The sequence below is a fragment of the Protopterus annectens genome, chromosome 12.part0, assembly GCF_019279795.1.
Source record: "Protopterus annectens isolate FY-2018-M chromosome 12.part0, PAN1.0, whole genome shotgun sequence".
NCBI lineage: Eukaryota > Metazoa > Chordata > Ceratodontiformes > Protopteridae > Protopterus > Protopterus annectens.
Window position 1 is genome coordinate 527,546,537 of NC_056746.1, and position 18,673 is coordinate 527,565,209.

The window sequence follows — 18,673 nt, forward strand, 5'->3', positions numbered from 1 at the left end:
CAACATTCTCAAGACCTATAAATAATGATTCCTATCATACCTTGCCTATGCCTAGAGTTCCTTTGGTGGGCAGAGGCCTGCCACCAAAACAAGGGATTACTTTTCACACCACCCCCTGCCGCCCAAACCCTAACAACAAACTCATCAAACTATGCATGGGGGCTCACCTGACAGGGAAGTGCATTCAGGGCAAATGGAACCCAAGTCAAATGCACCTGCATATCAATCAAAAAGAAATGCCAGCCGTACAGAATGCTCTGACACCCTTCAAGAACCATATTCTTCCAGAACAACTAATGGTAAAGACGGACAACACCACTGTTATGTGGTACATAAACAAGCAGGGGGGTACACATTCTTACCCTGTCTGCAGACTAGCCATGGCATTATGGAACACAGCATTGAGCTATCAAGTGCACCTACAAGCTCAATTCCTGCCAGGAAAATTAAATACACTGACAGACGGACTAAGTAGAAAACTCATGGATCCACACGAGTGGAAACTGGAACCAAGGATTTTCAACATGTTGACAAGCAAATGGCGAGCCCAGATATAGACCTGTTTGCCTCTCCCCAAAACTACCAATTGGACAAATTTTGCACAAGTACTCCCCACAAACAAGCCTGGAAAGTGGATGCTCTGTCCTTCAGCTGGAAAAAACTATCAGTCTATGCCTCCCCCACCCCCACCCCCACCCCCGCCTCTGCTCTCCAAAGTATTACTAAAAATCAAACAAACAAAGGACAAACCAAGGATGATTTTGATTGCTCCAGACTGGCCGCGCCAACACTGGTACTCCCTCCTGCGCAGTGTCACGGTTATCTCCATGGCACCTGCCTCAGACTCCCTTCCCTGCTGTCTCAGCAGAAGAACCTGATTCTGCACCCTCAGCTTCTAACACTGAACCTTGCAGCCTGGCTAATTACTTAATCTCTCCTTTACCATCCCTCAGCAAACCTGTGATGGATATCATTTTAGAGGCAAGGAGGCCTAGTACTTGAAAATCTTATGCTGAAAAATGGAAAAGATTCTGTTCCTGGAACCAATCTCAAGGGATGAGCACAGCAGCGCCCAATTTACCTCCGATTTTACAATACTTAACTGAGATGCTTCACAAGGGCCTGTCTTTTTCCTCCATTAAAATCCATGCCTCAGCCATTTCAGCTCATTATACCACAGAACCTCCCCTCGTCTCTCATCCACTGCTCAAGCAGTTCCTCAGAGGGGCCAAAAATTTCAAACCACCCAGGAGAGCTCAAATTCCAGCCTGGGACCTTAACTTTGTCTTGGAGAAACTCACCCTACCTCCTTTCGAGCCAGCTGCTACTGCAGACTTAAAATTTCTTTCTTGGAAAACAGCTTTCCTTTTAGCAATCACTTCAGCTAGAAGGGTATCTGAATTACAGGCCCTTATGGCAGTGAAGTCTTTCATCATCTTTCATGCGGACAGGGTGTCCTATAGAACCAATCCATCCTTCATGCCCAAGGTGGTATCCATTGTGGCTCTTAATCAGTCCATTCATTCCCCAACCTTCTTTCCCAAGCCACAGAATAAAGGAGAACGGATACTGCATTCCTTAGATGTGCACAGACAACTTAGATTCTACTTGGACAGGAGTAAACCTCAAAGGAAATCTGAACAACTGCTGGTGGCATTTGCTGCAGGGGCAGAGGGGAAGGCTGTTTCAAAGCAAACCATTTCTAAATGGATAAGCCATTGCATTAATTTCTGCTATAAGCACCATGGAAAACCTATCCCTGTTAAGAGAAAAAGTTTTAAAAACGTACTGTTATTTGACTTTTTCCTCTTCTTGCAAAGTGAACATGTTATTTGTTGGGATATGCCTATCAAAGATGGGCCTCATCTGTGAACAAAATGCAGCATTGCTTATAAACCTGAATAATATCTGTTTTCTGCTTTTCAGATTAAAGAGACTTGGTTATAGCTTAGTGAAGCCTGGAATAAGGACGCACGGCCAAGTAAGAGTTAATTTACTGAAGCAGGCTGTGTGTCCTGGAAAATTTGAGCTACCATTGTTGAACTGAACATTCTGTACTTCTTGAACATTCTGTACTAACTGTTGGTTTGAGGTAATTTTTGATAAACATATTTACCACAGATGTTTTTCATAGCCAACTGTCAACGGTCAGAAATGTAACAAAAAGTTGTTTTGCTTGCAGTATAAAAGTTGATGTCAGTAAACAAGTTGACCAGAGGAGATCATCTTGGCCAACATGCTGTGTAATCTGCTAATAAAGAAGTTTTTCATCACCTGAGGCAGATGTGACTTGTTTGAATTTTTCTTCTGATATTTTGGTCCTTCGGACCGGAAACCTCTACGAAGATACGGATCAGACCGACAGAGAGACCGAAAAACCTGTGCAGGTAAGGGTTTCTCATCTTAAGATTCCCTCGACTGAAAGCCCTCCAACTGATTTGTCGTTGAAAGGAGGCCGGCCGCTCTCTGATTCCTATCTGAGGGACGGTTTCCGAACGAAAAGGGGAAACGGTCTCTCATCTGGTTCAGGTAGGATGAAAAATGAATTTTCTGTTAATTTAATTTAACCTTGTCGACAAGGGTTTTATTTTTAGTTAAGGGTGGGTAGGATTACTTGTTAAGATTATTTTGTTAGGATCACCCGTTAAGATAGCCCCATTTTATAATAAGCCCTGTAAAATAACTTTGATACAGTCCTAAAATAAGAAATCTAGGGGAAAGATGGGTTCGAGTTGCTGCAAGTGTGAGAGTGATGTCTTTTTAAATGTTGATGCTAAGTATATGAAAGGTTTAAATAAAAATGATGTTAAATTTTTGAAAAAGTGGAAGTTGAAATATGATTTTGATGGTACCCTGAATAAGAATGCCTGTGCAGAATTGGTTAGAGAATTGAAAAGAGATGTGGGAACTAAAACTAAAAAGCAAAGACAATTGGGATTTCCCCAAGCACAAAAATGGTTAGAAGAAGCAAATAAATGAGCTATAAAAGAAAAACAGTGCCAGGAAAAAGAAGAAATAAATCAAAAGGGATCACTGTGCCAAGTGGAAAAGTAGCTTTATTTTTAGACAAGGAGGATGAGCATACAGTTTGTGCGGTACAAAGGCAGGCAACTGTCCCACCGTATGGGGAAATTGCTGCTGCCGTACCGGCAGAACCTCCTCTATATCAGTCTGAAGATGTGGGATCTGTACAGCAGGGTGGGTTATTGGCTGCTCAAGGAAACTTTGTGACTCTTCCAATTTACCCGCAAATTCCCGTAGTACTCAAGGTTGCTTTGCAACAGGTAGACCAACCTATGCAGTTAAGTTCAGGACCAGCAGGGCAAGGACGTTGGGCCATTAAACTTTCTGACTACTCAGAAGCTGTTCCCTTAATACAAGTTGCAAACCCACAAGCAGGGGATGTTGGACAAGAGCCAACTATTTTAGTTTATCGTCCCAGGGCTAGAGAGGATATAAAACGAGCTACAGATGGTATTCCTTATCCCAAGGTTAATTTCCAAAAGTTTTCTGAGGACATAGTTGGTATGCGTTTAAGTTATCATCTAAATGGTTTGGAAGTAGAACAAGTAGTGTGACAAATCCTGGGTCCAGATTGGCACTTAGTTTGTGGTACTTGGACATGTAAGGCAGATGACGGCACTACATTAAAGCATAATTCTGGGGTGTTAGACACGCGAGTCACTGATCTGTTAAAGAGAATTTCCGATAAGTGGCATCCAAGAGCAGATTGGACAGTAATAAATCAGTGCATCCAAAATGGTAATGAATCTGTAGATCACTATATTGTAAGACTGACAGAAGTGTTCAGTAACCATTGTGGAATGATGATTCCGCAAGATCAGACCAATGATAGTCCGTATGAACAGCAATTGAAAAATGCTTTTCTTAAGGGTTGTAGGGCTCTGATAAGTAGTTTTATAACTAAGCATATGGTAGATCATAGAACATGTAGACTGCAACCTTTGTTTGAATATGCACGGCATGCTGAGCGACATTTCAGTTTAAAAAAAGAAAAAGAAAGTACAAGTGTTAGCAGTAGGGGATGATGGTGGTGTATTCTTGGTACAGGACCAAAGGGGGCAAGGGTGCCGTGGTGGCGTAAAAAAAGTGGGGGCCCGAAATGGGACACGTTAAATAAACCGGGTGGACATTCAGAGGAATATGAAGGGAGGTTAAAACGTGGAGAATGTTTTAAATGCGGTAGACATGGGCATTTCGCTGCCGACTGTGAAGAGTGGCAACATCCCCCACAGCTTATGAACAAGGGCTCCGCATGACTATATGATAGTAAAGGAAGGCGCCAAATTCATTATTGTGGTTATTGTAGAGAAGAAGAACGTGAGAATGACTGTGATGATGATGAGGCAGACGCTCTCTACGATGAATGTCAGAACACTCAGAAGGAAGGGCGGGATTGTGACTGTGAAGTCATAAACCTGGCAAATTTGGGTATTGCTATGCATCTAGATCAAAAACCCATGATAGAGTTTTTGGTTGAGGGACAGAAAGTGGAGTTTTTATGTGATTCAGGTGCATCGCTTTCACTTTTGGGTCCAGCAGTTCTGCCCCCAAACTGCGAGAAGGATGAGTTTGTCCTTGTGAAAGCGGCAAACGGGAAAATCTATAAGGAACCACTGTCACATTCTCTGTTGTTCACAGATCCGCAAAGAAACCAAACTGTTAGGTGTAGGGTAATTATATCGAAAGTTTGTCCAGTTAATTTGCTGGGAAGAGATTTGATGCATTTGTTTGGAATAGCGGCAATTCCCACACCTAAAGGCATTGAGGTGAAAAGGTTAGCGGATGGCTTGGTGGTACAGGGAGTACAAGACTTGTTTTACTGGTATAGCCAGGACTTGATTTCAAATGGGTCGGGGAGGGTTGATACAGATTTGATCAACCTAGCTTTAAGTAAATCTAGGAGCGGGTCACCGCAGGTTGTGGCGCACTTACATTGTACAGTGTTCTATAGAAAGGCCCCTGGTCCGGATAAAGAATTTGAAAAAGAATTCTTTAAGCACAAACGTGCAAGGATAATTTTGAATGATATGTTTTGGGATGTGCAAGGTAATACAGTAGTGACCTGTACTTTGACCAAGGAAATTAGTTCTTTATATCGCTCAGGTTATAGCCCACATATTTCAATTACTAAAGCGGTGGGGACACATTGGGTAGATTTGGCGAAAAAGGTAACGAATTGGGACACAATGTCCGAAAGTCAGTTGAAGGATCAACAGATCCAGGTGCAAAGATTAAATTGGGTGACTTGGGCACAACCAAGTGTGCACCTCAGGGATGACAAAACAGAAATGGCATGACAAATCCTCCTAACTCAAGAGGAAGATAGTGCGTTAAGTGCCTTACCTGTAGATTTATGGTCAAAAGGTAAAGGGGATGTAGGACTGATGAAAACAGCAGGTGAAGTTTGTATATCTCCAAAGTCAGGTTTTAGACCTCGTAAGCACCAATACCCACTAAGTAAACAAGCAGAGGAAGGAATTAAACCAGTTATTGAGCAGCTAAAACAGGTAGGAATTCTTGTTGAATGCCCAGATTCACCCTGCAATACTCCGTTGTTTCCTGTAAAGAAACCAGATGGGTCCTGGAGGTTGGTTCAGGATTTACAAGCAGTTAATTCGGCTGTGATCCCAAGAGCACCGGTGGTCCCGGACCCCTATACATTACTTAATGATTTACTACCTCAGCACAGATATTTTTCTGTCATAGATATAAGCAATGCCTTTTTCTCCATACCACTACATAAGGAGAGTAGATTTTGGTTTGCATTCACTTATCAAGGTAAAAGATACACCTACACCAGATTGCCACAGGGCTATTGTGAGAGTCCGACAATATTCGCACAAGAAATGGCTGCGAATTTAGCTCGGTTTGTTCCCCCAGAGGGAAGCCAGGTTCTGTTGTATGTAGATGATATTTTGTTGGCCTCACCCACGCAGGAAGGTTGTAAAAGGGATACCCTTGCCCTTCTTAGTTTTTTAGCTGAGCAAGGACATAACGTAAATAAAGAAAAGTTACAGTTGTGAAAAGCACAAGTTAAAGTACTTGGGTTATTTAATTTCGCAGGCAGATAGACAATTGGAGAACAAAAGAAAACAAGCAATTCTTGAGGCACCTATGCCCACAACTAAGCGGGAGATGATGTCCTTTTTAGGTGTGACTAATTTTTGTAGAAGTTGGATCCCTAACTATGCTGAGGAAGTAGGGCCATTGACCGCACTAACCTATGACACTCCCATGGCAGCTAAAAATGATATACAGTGGACAAATACGGCAATACAGGCATTTAATAGAATTAAGCAATTGATAGCAGGATCCTCTGTTTTGGGTTTTCCGAACTATTCTAAGCTGTTTATACAAATGGTTGATTGTAAGGGAGGATATATGACTTCGGTTCTTCGGTTCTGGTACAAGTACATGGGGATAAACAGAGACCGATAGCTTTCTACTCCTCCAGATTAGATCCTGTTGCAAGGGCATTGCCGCATTGTGTTCAAGCTGTAGTGGCAGCCGCCATGGCAATACAAGCCTCAGCATCATTAGTTTTGTTTCACCCATTACAATTGCGGGTTCAACATTCAGTAGCTACTATACTTTTGCAAGATAAGATAACCTTTTTATCTCCTAGTCGACATTTGTGACACAGCCTCATATGACCATAGAAAGATGTAGTACTCTTAATCCGGCGACACTTTTGCCGACTCCAGAAGAAGGTACTCCACACGTTTGTTTAGAGAGCATTCATGACAAAGTGCTTCCCCGACCAGATTTAACGGATATTCCGTTGGTAGATTCTGATCTCGTTTTGTTTGTAGACGGATCAGCAAAGAAAGACACTGTAGGAAAAACACTAGTAGGGTATGCTGTCACCACAGAAACTGAAGTTTTGGAGGCAAAGAGATTGTCAAACATTTATTCTGCACAAGCAGCTGAGTTGGTGGCTTTGACTCAAGCTTGTACCTTAGGGGAGGGTAAAAAAGTAACAATTTATACAGATAAGTCAATATGATTTTTCCACTGTACATGTTTTCGCTCAACAGTGGAAGAATTGGGGAATGGTTACTGTGACAGGCAAACCAATAAATCACAAAAATTTAATTTTACAGTTGTTAGATGCAGTGCAACTACCACTTCAGATAGCAATATGTAAATGTTCTGCGCATACCAACAGAAAAGATCTTGTCTCCAGGGGAAATGCCCTTGCTGATATGGCTGCAAAAAAGGCAGCTCAAGAAAATGATTTGCTTTTACATGACAATGATTTAGAGCCCGGACACCTCTTAGACTTAGAGACACTAAAAGTAATGCAAACATTGACAACACAGAAGGAAAAATGTCGTTGGGTAAAATATGATATCACTCAACAGAGTGAGTTGTATAGGGCATCAGATGGCAAAATTGTATTACCCTCAAACCTTTTTAGGTATGCGGCATTGGTTAGCCATGGACCTGCCCATGTAGGAGTACAGACGATGATTCAAATAGTGTCTAAGGTGTTTTGGTGTAAGGGTTTTCAACTTATGCAAAGCAATTCTGTTTATCTTGTTTGTTAGGTACAGAGTATCATGCTCTGGTGGGAGTTAAAAAGTCTCAGCAGGCATTCCCCACCCCTCCATATCCATTCCACACACTCTGTATGGACTTTATTGAATTGACACCCTCAGAGGGAAAAAGGTTCTGTTTAGTCATTATTGATGCTTTTTCTAAATGGGTAGAAGCTTTTCCAGTAAAGCACCCAAATGCACACACAGTAGCAAAGCTTTTGACTACAGAAATAATTCCCCGATTTGGTTTACCAAGACGCATTTACAGTGATAATGGGTCTCATTTTGTTAACCAGATTGTTCAGAAGTTGGGTCAAGTGTTTCAAATTGATCTCAAGTATCATTGTGCTTACCATCCGCAGTCAGCTGGACTGGTGGAAAGACACAACGGTGTCTTGAAGAGTAAGCTCCACAAACTGATGGCAGAAACACATAGATCATGGACTGCGTGCCTTCCTTTGGCACTCCTGTATATGCGAATCTCACCCTCCTACAAAGGACTTACACCATTTGAACTTTTGTTTGGGAGACCATATTACGTCCCGCAGTGGCAAGGATTGTTGCCAGCGGAACGTGAGGGGGGTGAGGATCTAGCGGATTATATGAAGAAGCTGCTAAATGTCAAATCTCTTGTAACCAATGACTCCTTTGCAGATTCCAGAAATGAAACCTTGTTAAGCGTGGCACCCGGGGACTGGGTGTGGATCCGAATTGTGAAGAGAAAGAATTGGTCACCCCCCAGGTGGGAAGGCCCATACCAAGTACTTATCTCGACACCTACAGCTGTAAAGATCGCTGAGAGGACTTTGTGGATTCATATCACCCACTGTAAAAAAAAAAAACTCAAGGCTTTTCCTTCTGCCATTGATATTGGTCAAACTCCACCGGACCTCTGAGCGCAAAGTCTGGCTACAAAGGGGGGATTAGCCCAATAGGGGTTAGTTCGTCTCAAACCCAGTGAAGAAACCAACAGCACAAGGTAGTCCTTAGGGAGGATGGCCATGTTCAACTGGTACTTGAACTGTTACATGATGATGATTTTGGTGGCGAAAGTAAATATGTCTATGCGAGAAGGAACAGTTGCAAGAGAAAAAGGAATGGTGGTGCTGCAAGCGCAAACAGGTGTTACTACTGTGTTTAAGGTGAAACTTTGTGAAGGAATTTTGGACTGTTTTAAATGGAACAATGATCATTTCTTGACTCGTGCAAAATACTTGTGCAATAGAGACTGTATATCCTGGTCAAATGTTTGGTGGTCAACAGATGTGAATGGATGGGAAACAAGTGGTGCAGTGATACCAGATAAAGATAAAAGCAGGCAACAAAGAATAAAAATTGCGCATTTCCAAGGTACCGAAGTAATTACTATAACCATTGTGTCACCACAAGAAGGTGATTCAGGAGTTTATGGAGTCGGAGTGTCTCTTCCAATTGGAACTGATCCTTTGGGGACCCTCCAACTTAAAGTACAAAGCCTTAGGAATGCGACAAGTAAAGCAGATTTTGCCTTCACAGAAGAACAACAATTGTTACTCGAGACGGGATTCGTACACCATAATGAATGGTTATCTTGGGTTAGATATAGTACCCGAGAGGCACATCGTGAGAACTGTGTTTCTTGTGCTGAAGGTAAACAGCAACTAGCGACAGTCCCATTGATGCGAGATGAAGATAACCTAACATGTCTGTTGAAATTATTCTTCAACAAAACTGAAGATAAATGCAAAAATGAAACTCAGCGTTTTCCAGTCATAAGCAAAGTTGAGAAACCGCCTGCAGCGATTTCCTATCCAGGTTCGTATATGTGCATTTCCAGAGATGGGCACAGGGAAGAATTATGGCAATATGGGACAGAACTATTGCAATGTTACTGTGAATGGCAATGAAAATCCATTTCTGGAGAACCAAACTCATAGTTTAGCAGATGTATGGTGGTTATGTGGAGACAACAAACTCAGATCAAGGCTTACGATTCCCTGGAAGGGAACTTGTGCACTTGTAAAGTTAATTCTGCCATTTTACATTTTTCCAGTTCCAGCAAGCAATTTCATAAGAGAACCTGAAATAAAGCCGAAGTGGTTGAGTAGGAGAAAAAGAGAGGCACCGAAGCAATCCTTCGATAACTGTGTCTACATCGATACATTGGCGTACCAAGAGGCGTACCTGATGAATACAAAGCAATAAACCAAATAGCAGCTGGTTTTACATCCATCTTTGTCTGGATTCAACCTAATAAGAATGTGGACTGGATCAACTACATTTACTATAACCAGCAGCGTTTTTGTGAGCTATACCAAAGATGCATTGAAGGGAATTGCTGAACAACTGGAGGCCACTTCGCAGGTGGCATGGCAGAATCGAATTGCGTTGGATATGCTCCTGGCCAAAGAAGGAGGAGTTTGCAAGATGTTTGGGACTTTCTGTTGTACATATATTCCAAACAACACTGCACCTGATGGAAGCATCACCCGAGCTTTGAAAGGTTTGTAGATGTTATCCGAAGAATTGGCAGAGAACTCTGGGGTAAGTAATCCCTTTACAGACTTTCTACAAGCGTGGTTTGGAAAATGGAGCCATGTCATCAGCAGTTTCCTGGTGTTCGTTGGAGTCGCTGTGGCTATCGTGGTGGTATGTGGTTGCTGTTGTATACCCTTTATCAGAGGTCTACTACAAAGACTGGTTGATACTGCTGTTACGAAGACGATGTACCAGCAATTGCAACAGACTGGTGAAAGTGAATATATTGAAATGTGACTTTTTGCAAATGTTTTTGAAGTTTAAAAGTTTGTCTTGCCAATGAAGTAATGTATGCAAAGAAAAACTTAGTTTTTACCATATATTGCTGAAATAAAAAGACAAATAAAAAGTGTTTTCATGGGGGAAATGTTAAGAGAAAAAGTTTTAAAAACATACTGTTATTTGTCTTTTTCCTCTTCTTGCAAAGTGAACATGTTATTTGTTGAGATATGCCTATCAAAGATGGGCCTCATCTGTGAACAAAATGCAGCATTGCTTATAAACCTGAATAATATCTGTTTTCTGCTTTTCAGATTAAAGAGACTCGGTTATAGCTTAGTGAAGCCTGGGATAAGGACACACGGCCAAGTAAGAGTTAATTTACTGAAGCAGGCTGTGTGTCCTGGAAAATTTGAGCTACCATTGTTGAACTGAACATTCTGTACTAACTGTTGGTTTGAGGTAATTTTTGATAAACATGTTTACCACAGGTGTTTTTCATAGCCAACTGTCAACGGTCAGAAATGTAACAAAAAGTTGTTTTGCTTGCAGTATAAAAGTTGATGTCAGTAAACAAGTTGACCAGAGGAGATCATCTTGGCCAACATGCTGTGTTAATCTGGTTAGCTGCTAATAAAGAAGTTTTTCGTCACCTGAGGCAGATGTGACTTGTTTGAATTTTTCTTCTGACAATCCCCCAGAGGATCAGACCTCACTCCACCAGGGCTGCATCTACCTCTACAGCCTTTCTCAGAGGTGTCCCTACCAAGGACATCCTAGAAGCTGCTACCTGGAGTTCTGTACATACTTTCACCAAGCATTATCATTTGCCAATTTTCTCTAAATCCAGAGCTGGCTTTGCCACTGCAGTCTTGCAGAGCCTTATAGCTGGCCCTAATGCTGTCTAAATTCCTCCTCCCAACCATAACTTTGGGAATCTACCCAAATGTAATGACTGCAACAGTAAAACACTGTGAACATAGTACAGTTGTGTACAATTACCATAAATGTAGATGTTCGAGTGTATTCACTGTTGCAGTCCTGGTTACCCTCCCTCCAGCCCCCTAACTTCTTTTGACCATACCTCTACTTTCTTTTACTATGCTTAAAAGCCTTTTTGGTGTATTTTTGTTGGAGGTATATCTTTGTATTTTTATATTTAATTGCTTCCCATTAGGGGGGCGCCTGACATCTGGGGCAAGAAAAACTGATTTAATGGCGTCTGCTGCATGTTTTATACCCCTAATGACCTGACGTCATGGAAGAAGGGACAGCAACCAACGCAGGACCCAAGACTTTGTTAATCAGGCCGACTGAGGGCTACCTGCAAGCAGATAACCCAAATGTAACGACTGCAACGGTGAATACACTTGAACATCTACATTTATGGTAAGTGTACACAACTGTACACATTTTCATGTGGGTGACGGCATAGGTTCCTTAGCATCTACAAAGTTGTGCAAAACCTTCTTACTTTCTTTCTTTTAAATCTTAATTTAAATCTTTCTTTTAAATCCACCGATAAAGTCTGTGGTTCCCCCATGGGATCTCACCCTAGTCTTGCAAGCCTTGACGAGTTCACCTATCGAACCTGCGGCCTCAATTCCGTTGAAGTTCTTGTCATGGAAAACGGCCTTCTTAGTGGCTATTACTTCAGCCAAAAGGGTTTCAGAATTGCAAGCCTTGTGTATGAAACCTCCTTACCTTATCTTTCACAAAGATAGAGTATCCCTCAGGACTAACCCGTCTTTCTTGCCTAAGGTTGCTTCAGAAGCAAATATAAATCAATCGATAAATCTACCAGTGTTTTTTCCAACATTTCAGAACAAAGGAGAATACACATTACACAAATTGGATGTACAAAGACAGCTGCGTTTTTACTTGCATAGGACTAGAGAGTTTCGCAAGTCGGACCAGTTGTTGGTCTCTTATGCAAAATCAGCCATGGGCAAAGCCATTTCCAAAGTGACTGTAGCAAATTGGATCCATCAGTGTATTATTCAGGGGTACATATCGTCTGGCAAACCAGCCCCGGTTAGTATCCGTGCTCATTCTACAAGATCTGTAGCCACCTCAACAGCCTTTTGGTCTAGGGTTCCAGTGGACGACATATGTTCAGCAGCTACTTGGTCCTCTTCTCATACGTTCATTTCTCATTATAAACTAGATGTGATTTCGAGAAGTAGGGCTTCTTTTGGCTCCGCGGTGCTTCGGAATGTCCTTCCGTAAGGACCACCCAGGTTCTTATAAGGTAGCTGGGGACTCTGTCCCACAGGTTGCAGAGCAAATGAAGTAACTACTTCAGATAAAGAAGTTATGTACTCACCATAACGTTCCATCTGAGTAGTTACTTCATTTGTCTGCAGCCGACCCCCCCCTGCCATCCCCTGAACCTTTCAGGATTTTCTGATCACTTTTGCAGTTGTTTTTTCGTGTTACCAGGTTGGTGAGGCAAAAAAAAACGATCTGAGGTAATATGGTTGGTAGCAGGGGGTTATGGGTAGGGGGAGGAGCTAGGAGCTTGGATCTTGGAGCTTGGAAAGCTGCTGGCTCGGATCGGAAGTCGGATCCGATACCCACAGGTTGCAGACAATTGAAGTACCTACTCAGACGGAATGTTATGGTGAGTACATAACTTCTTTTTATGTTTTATTATATTGGTCTACCCCCTGTATGGGATTGATTCATCATGCATTACATAATATAGATTTATTTACCTTCCCTGACATCCCCCAATGTGCTGTAATTAAGTTATTCTTGTGTGACTATACTGTATGGGGCACTTGTGTTTGTATGGGTGTTTTACTACTTTATTTCACTGGCGCCTGACATTTGGGCCTAATACACTACTGTGGTTGAGAAAAATCAGTTACTTCTTACATAAATTTGCAAAAAATAAAAATTTTAATGTTTACACATACAAAATGGAAATGGCTTTGGTGAGGATCAAACCATGAATGACTACATGTAAGGTGTATGCTCTAACAGCTACACTATTGCACTTATGCTTACGCTGAATGTCTATTGCTTTTTAACTTATCGTGCCATTTCAGCTGGGCTAAGCGTAGCTAAGCAACAGGAGCACCCGCGCAGCTACACTTTAACTTTATTGCATATATAAAAAAAATGTATGTTGTTTTTTTTTGTTTTTTTTTTTATTTGTACCCTTCAGAATATCCATGCTAATGCTAAACCTGTTATTTCATCAACTTTCTGCTTTGTGGGACGATTGTCCATTATGGCTTTGTCCATATTTCTTACCCTGAGGGGTTGGGGGTGTTACGAGCGTTCTCACAGCAATTCTGGAGTGCAGGGGGCATGTGTATTGTGAGAGCTCTGCTCTCAGACACACCCCCTGTGCTCGTACATGGAACTATGTCTGTTTTACAGCACGGCAGCGTGCCTTCATACATTTGCATGCTGCGCTGCCCTGCGGAACAGGAACGGTCCCTGCCGTGCAGGAATAACTTATTCCTGCACAGCTGCTTGCTGAATCCGTGTGACTGTATTATAAATCATTATGGAATGATCCACAGAATCAGAAGTAAGAATAAATGAAGAGTCTAGCCATAGCACTAAGCTGCATGAAAGTCACAGTCAGATAGTTTAAAGATAGTTGGCTGTAGAGAGCACTATTTGGGCCTTTTAGTTTTTCCTTTGTCCTAATAGCTAGCCTAACTAGTGCCTTTTTTGAATGGAATGAGTCACTTGCTCTTTGTGCATCATTTTAGTCTGTGTGTGACACTATCCCTTTGCTCTTCTGCTTGTGCCTGGTGATGGATATCATTAGTTGCCCTAAGGATTCAAGCTTAACCATGGGTTTTGGGAAGCTGACTTTTCATGAAGACGACTTCTGTCGCAACATCTTTCTGTTTCTGGAACTTTTGTTTCCATTTTGTGGATATTCAGGATTCTTCTCCATTGCAGGTTTGTGAATCTATGAATATTAATTGGCTTCAATCACTTCAGTGTTCTTTGTCTGTTTGCCTGTTCCAGCACTGGAGGTTAAACTCATATGGTTACTACATGGGAGGTTTTTCAAAGAGTAGTATGAACATGTGACTATGATTCTGATTACCTTGAGCAAATTTTCTTCTGCCTCTTGCTTAGCCTTTTTTGATGCAGCACTTAAGACAGTGGCCTGAATATGTGCCCATAAAGAGTTAAAAAGAAAAAGCTCATGGGCATTCAGAAGCCATTTAGGTAAAAACTGGTATGTCCTTAAGGCATCATTTGCATATATCCCATGGGTCTTCACTACAGGAGGTTTAAGAAGTACACAGTGAAAACTCTAGCTTGGGCAAATTTTTCCTGCAGTTTTTATTGAATGATTTATCTGTGTAACCTTTGCTTGGATATTTCTCTATCCTTAGTTCTTGGAAACAAAGTATAACTATCAGGTTGTCTTGTCTGTCTTTTTTTTTTTTAATCAGTATTTTGTTAACTTTTCCAGACTTTTTGCATTGTTATGCTTCGAGAGAAGAGTTTTGTGCTGTAAATTCATCAACCTTATTTCTTAAAATTGCAGATAATCCCACCATCTGATTTAAGAGATATAACTGCCTATTTTGCTGCCAGAAATAAATAAAAACATTATACTTCGGGCTGTGTTTCATTCTCAGACTTCTTAATCACAAAAGTCTACATAATTTTTGCAATCTCAAAAAAAAAAAAGTTTGTAAAGGCTTGTGAACTTGTGATTTATGTATTGACACATTAGCCTTCATTATTTTTTGTAGTAATTGCCTGTGAATATGCATTTAACAGCTGTTATGGATTGTGCTAGTTTTAAGGGGGGTTTTCTTTACTTATTTGTGTTCATTTGTTTTGCACTTGGGAATGTAGCCTGGGCCATAACTGAAAAACATCCTCTGGATAAATTCATTTAACTATTTAAGAGCAAACAAATGAACAAACTTAACACAATACTTTCCTTTCATGCAGTATGCATGTGTTATTTTTTAATGCTGGTCTATTCAGTACATTGTATTTATTCTGTTTCAGAGACTGAAATTTGAAATTGCTGAAGTCATGACTGAAATAGAAAATCTAACGTGTGTAGAAGAGAGGTTAGTATTTTTATTTTATACCTTTGTTTTTATTGGTATTTTGCTTTGTCAGTAGTATAGTAAAAGCTTTAAATTTATAGATTCCAGAGTTTGAGACCATTGGGAACCTTTCTGATTTATTGTTATTCACCGCTACTAATGTTTGGTTAAAAAAGGAGCATTTCAGAGGCAGTTTAATAGTGCCATAACTGACCTCAATTAGATTTATGTGTAGCAGGAAACCTTCATTTTGAGGAATTCTTCATGTAAAGATTTGTTCTTTATTGGCAGGTTTTCTGTTGAGGTAGTTTTTTGATAAGTTCCAAGAAATTAAATTGCCATCAGTTGTAAAATCAATAAAGTTCATAACTTAAAGGAAAGGGATTTTTGTAGCTGAACACTGCCTTTTCCTGACTTAACCCATTTTCTGCTATATATTGTGTAAATAAACGTGAAGGCACGCAGGCTGACATTCTTGTTGACCTTCCCCTTATATCACATCGGTATTGTGGAGTTTTTAGCCCCAGGCCTGCTACTTGCTAATAAAATTTCAAGAGAAATATAATTCTCAAAACTGCTACTGCTCTGTAAACAATTCACATCATAGCATGCTTACAAAGAGGCAGGTCTAAAACCTTCCAATAAGCAGTTGAAAAAGGGAAAATCCGGACATAGACATTAAATACTTGCTTTAAGAACTCAGTATATTTTATGTTTACTGAATAATTTTCAGATCCACTTTTGTCATTCTTTGTAAAGTTATACAGTCAACCCCCTCCCCCCTGCAGCCAAACCATGGAGTCTTCTTCCAACCTCACTCTTAGGTTTTATAAATCAATATTATATTGCATTGCCTCTCCCTTCTTTTTCCTTCCTTATTTATAAGGAAAATGTACAGTTTTATTACTGATGTCAGTTACATGTGTGTATGCCTGTGTGTTGGAGATGAGTACTGGATGGTGGGAGTGAATGGCTGACAATTTATACCCTTGCACCCCACACCCCCTGCTAATATATACATACACAGAAACACACACACACACACACTAACTCTGAGTTGCACAAGCCCATGAGGAGAGATCTATTCCTCAACCCCAGAGAATGTCAGTCTTGCACACCTGTCAACCATCTTTTTTGTCAAAATATGTCAGCAAAACAGACATCAACATTCAAGAGTTTTGCTTATTTTGATGCATTCTCACGTGTGTGTGTGTGTGTGTGTGTGTGTGTGTATATATATATTTATTATATATATATTTATTATATATATATATATATATATATATACATACATACATACATGCACACACACACACACATATATATATATATATATATATATATATATATATATATATATATATATATATATATGTGTATTCTTCAAAAATACAGGCAACTGAGGAACCTTGCAAAAAAACATACAACTAATGACAAAAAGTTATACTATAGCTCTGCTCAGCTTAACAACAAATCCAGTCCTCAAAAATTTTGGTCAACTCTCAACAACATCCTCTATTTTGGAAAGCCCTCTAATCCCTCCCCATACCCTAACTCTTCCTCTCAGGAAACAGCTACCCTCCTGAATAAACACTTTATCTCTTCCATCCAAAATTCTGGTAACCTCTAAGCCAAACTCTACTTCGACACCCACCTCTCCAAGTCCCACTAACACAACTTTGTTTTCTTTTGAGCCAGTTCCCATTACTTACATCAAATCTCTACTACTCGAGCTAAAACCTTGCTCTCCTTCCACTGATAATCTATCTCCTACATTCCTCATACTTGCTGCTGACTCAATTGCCTATCCTGTATCTATACTAATTAATTGATCTATTCTGGAATCAACTGTCCCCACCCTTTGGAAATCTTTCTTCACTATCTCTCTTCATAAAGGTGGAAACTCCACTGACCCATCAAACTACCGACCCATTGCCATTCTGTCCCGCCTCTCCAAGATATTAGAAAAATGTATTCACTCACAGCTTCTCAATTACCTCCTCACACACCACTTACTTACCCCTACCCAACATGGATTTCGTCCTCGCCACAGCACCACCACTGCCCTCCTGTCCTTCACTCATATCATTGCAGAGGCCCTAGACAACAATAAACTCATTTCCTGTCTCGTCCTAGATCTCTCCAAAGCCTTCGATACTGTCTCTCATCCTCTGCTACTATCCAAACTCGCAAATCTCCACCTATCCCCCTCCGCACTTGCCTGGTTTAATAGTTACCTATCTGGCAGGGAACAATCTGTCAAATGGCTCTCATCCTCGTCACCTTTCCTTCCCATCTCCACTGGTGTTCCCCAAGGCTCCATCTTGGGACCCCTTTTGTTTAACATCTTCACCAATGATCTTTACACCTCATGCAAAGAATCCTCCCTTATTCAGTATGCCAACGACTCCACACTTATATCCATCTCAAATAACATTCCTGAACTACACTTCCTGACCCAGCAGGCCCTACTATCCACTGAACAATGGCTCTCTCACAACCTATTGATCCTAAATCCCCAAAAGACCAAACTCCTACTTTTCCTTCCCCGTTCTCTTTCTCATCACAAAACCTCCTTTTTTATTACATCTTCTAACAATACAAATATCCAACCTGACACCCACACAAAACTCCTAGTGGTCATTATCGATGACAAACTCAAGTTCAACCTACACATACTCCAATGTATAAAAAAAAAAAACAGAAACTAGGTCTGCTATATCAGAACAAAAAATTCCTAACCCCTGAATCTAGACTTACCCTGAGCCAGGCACTCCTCCTCCCCTCCCTCTTATACGCCGCCCCAGTTCTTACCAATATCCAGGCCTCCACTCTAAACAAACTGCAACAGACTTACCATAAAATAGCCAGATTCATTACTAACTCCCCATACAACTCACACCACTGCATTTCTTTAAACTCTCTTCAATGGCTTGAACTTCCCCAGTTTCTGCTATCTTATCAATTTCATATGCTACACACTATTCTTTATAAACCCTCCTTCTGTCCATCTCTATCTTCCTTAGTCTCCATCTACATCCCATCCCGGTCCCTCCGTACTTCTAACCAACAATTACTTGATATCTACCACCCAAAAAGGTCAGTAGGCAAACTACTCTACAAACACTCCCTTGCCCATGCTTGGAACAAACTTCCCCTTGACTTACGTTCAATCTCCCACACCTCACACTTTAAAAATGAACTAAAAGCTTATTTTTCTCAATTCCAGAACCTGCCCTTGCCATGACCCTACCTTCCCTTTATATACCCTCAAAAGGACCATACTTAGTACCTCATTACACCTCTCTCTCCAGTGTGTCTACT

General features: G+C 40.9%; 1 protein-coding gene across 1 annotated transcript in view; it reads left to right on the forward strand.

Moving 5' to 3' along the window:
* The window catches only part of CYTH3 (cytohesin 3), a 934,108-nt gene that overhangs the window by 459,791 nt on the left and 455,644 nt on the right, over positions 1–18,673 (forward strand). The window contains exon 3 of the mRNA XM_044089667.1: positions 15,306–15,370. Coding sequence (XP_043945602.1) covers positions 15,306–15,370 — 65 coding nt within the window. The remainder of the gene's footprint in view (positions 1–15,305; positions 15,371–18,673) is intronic.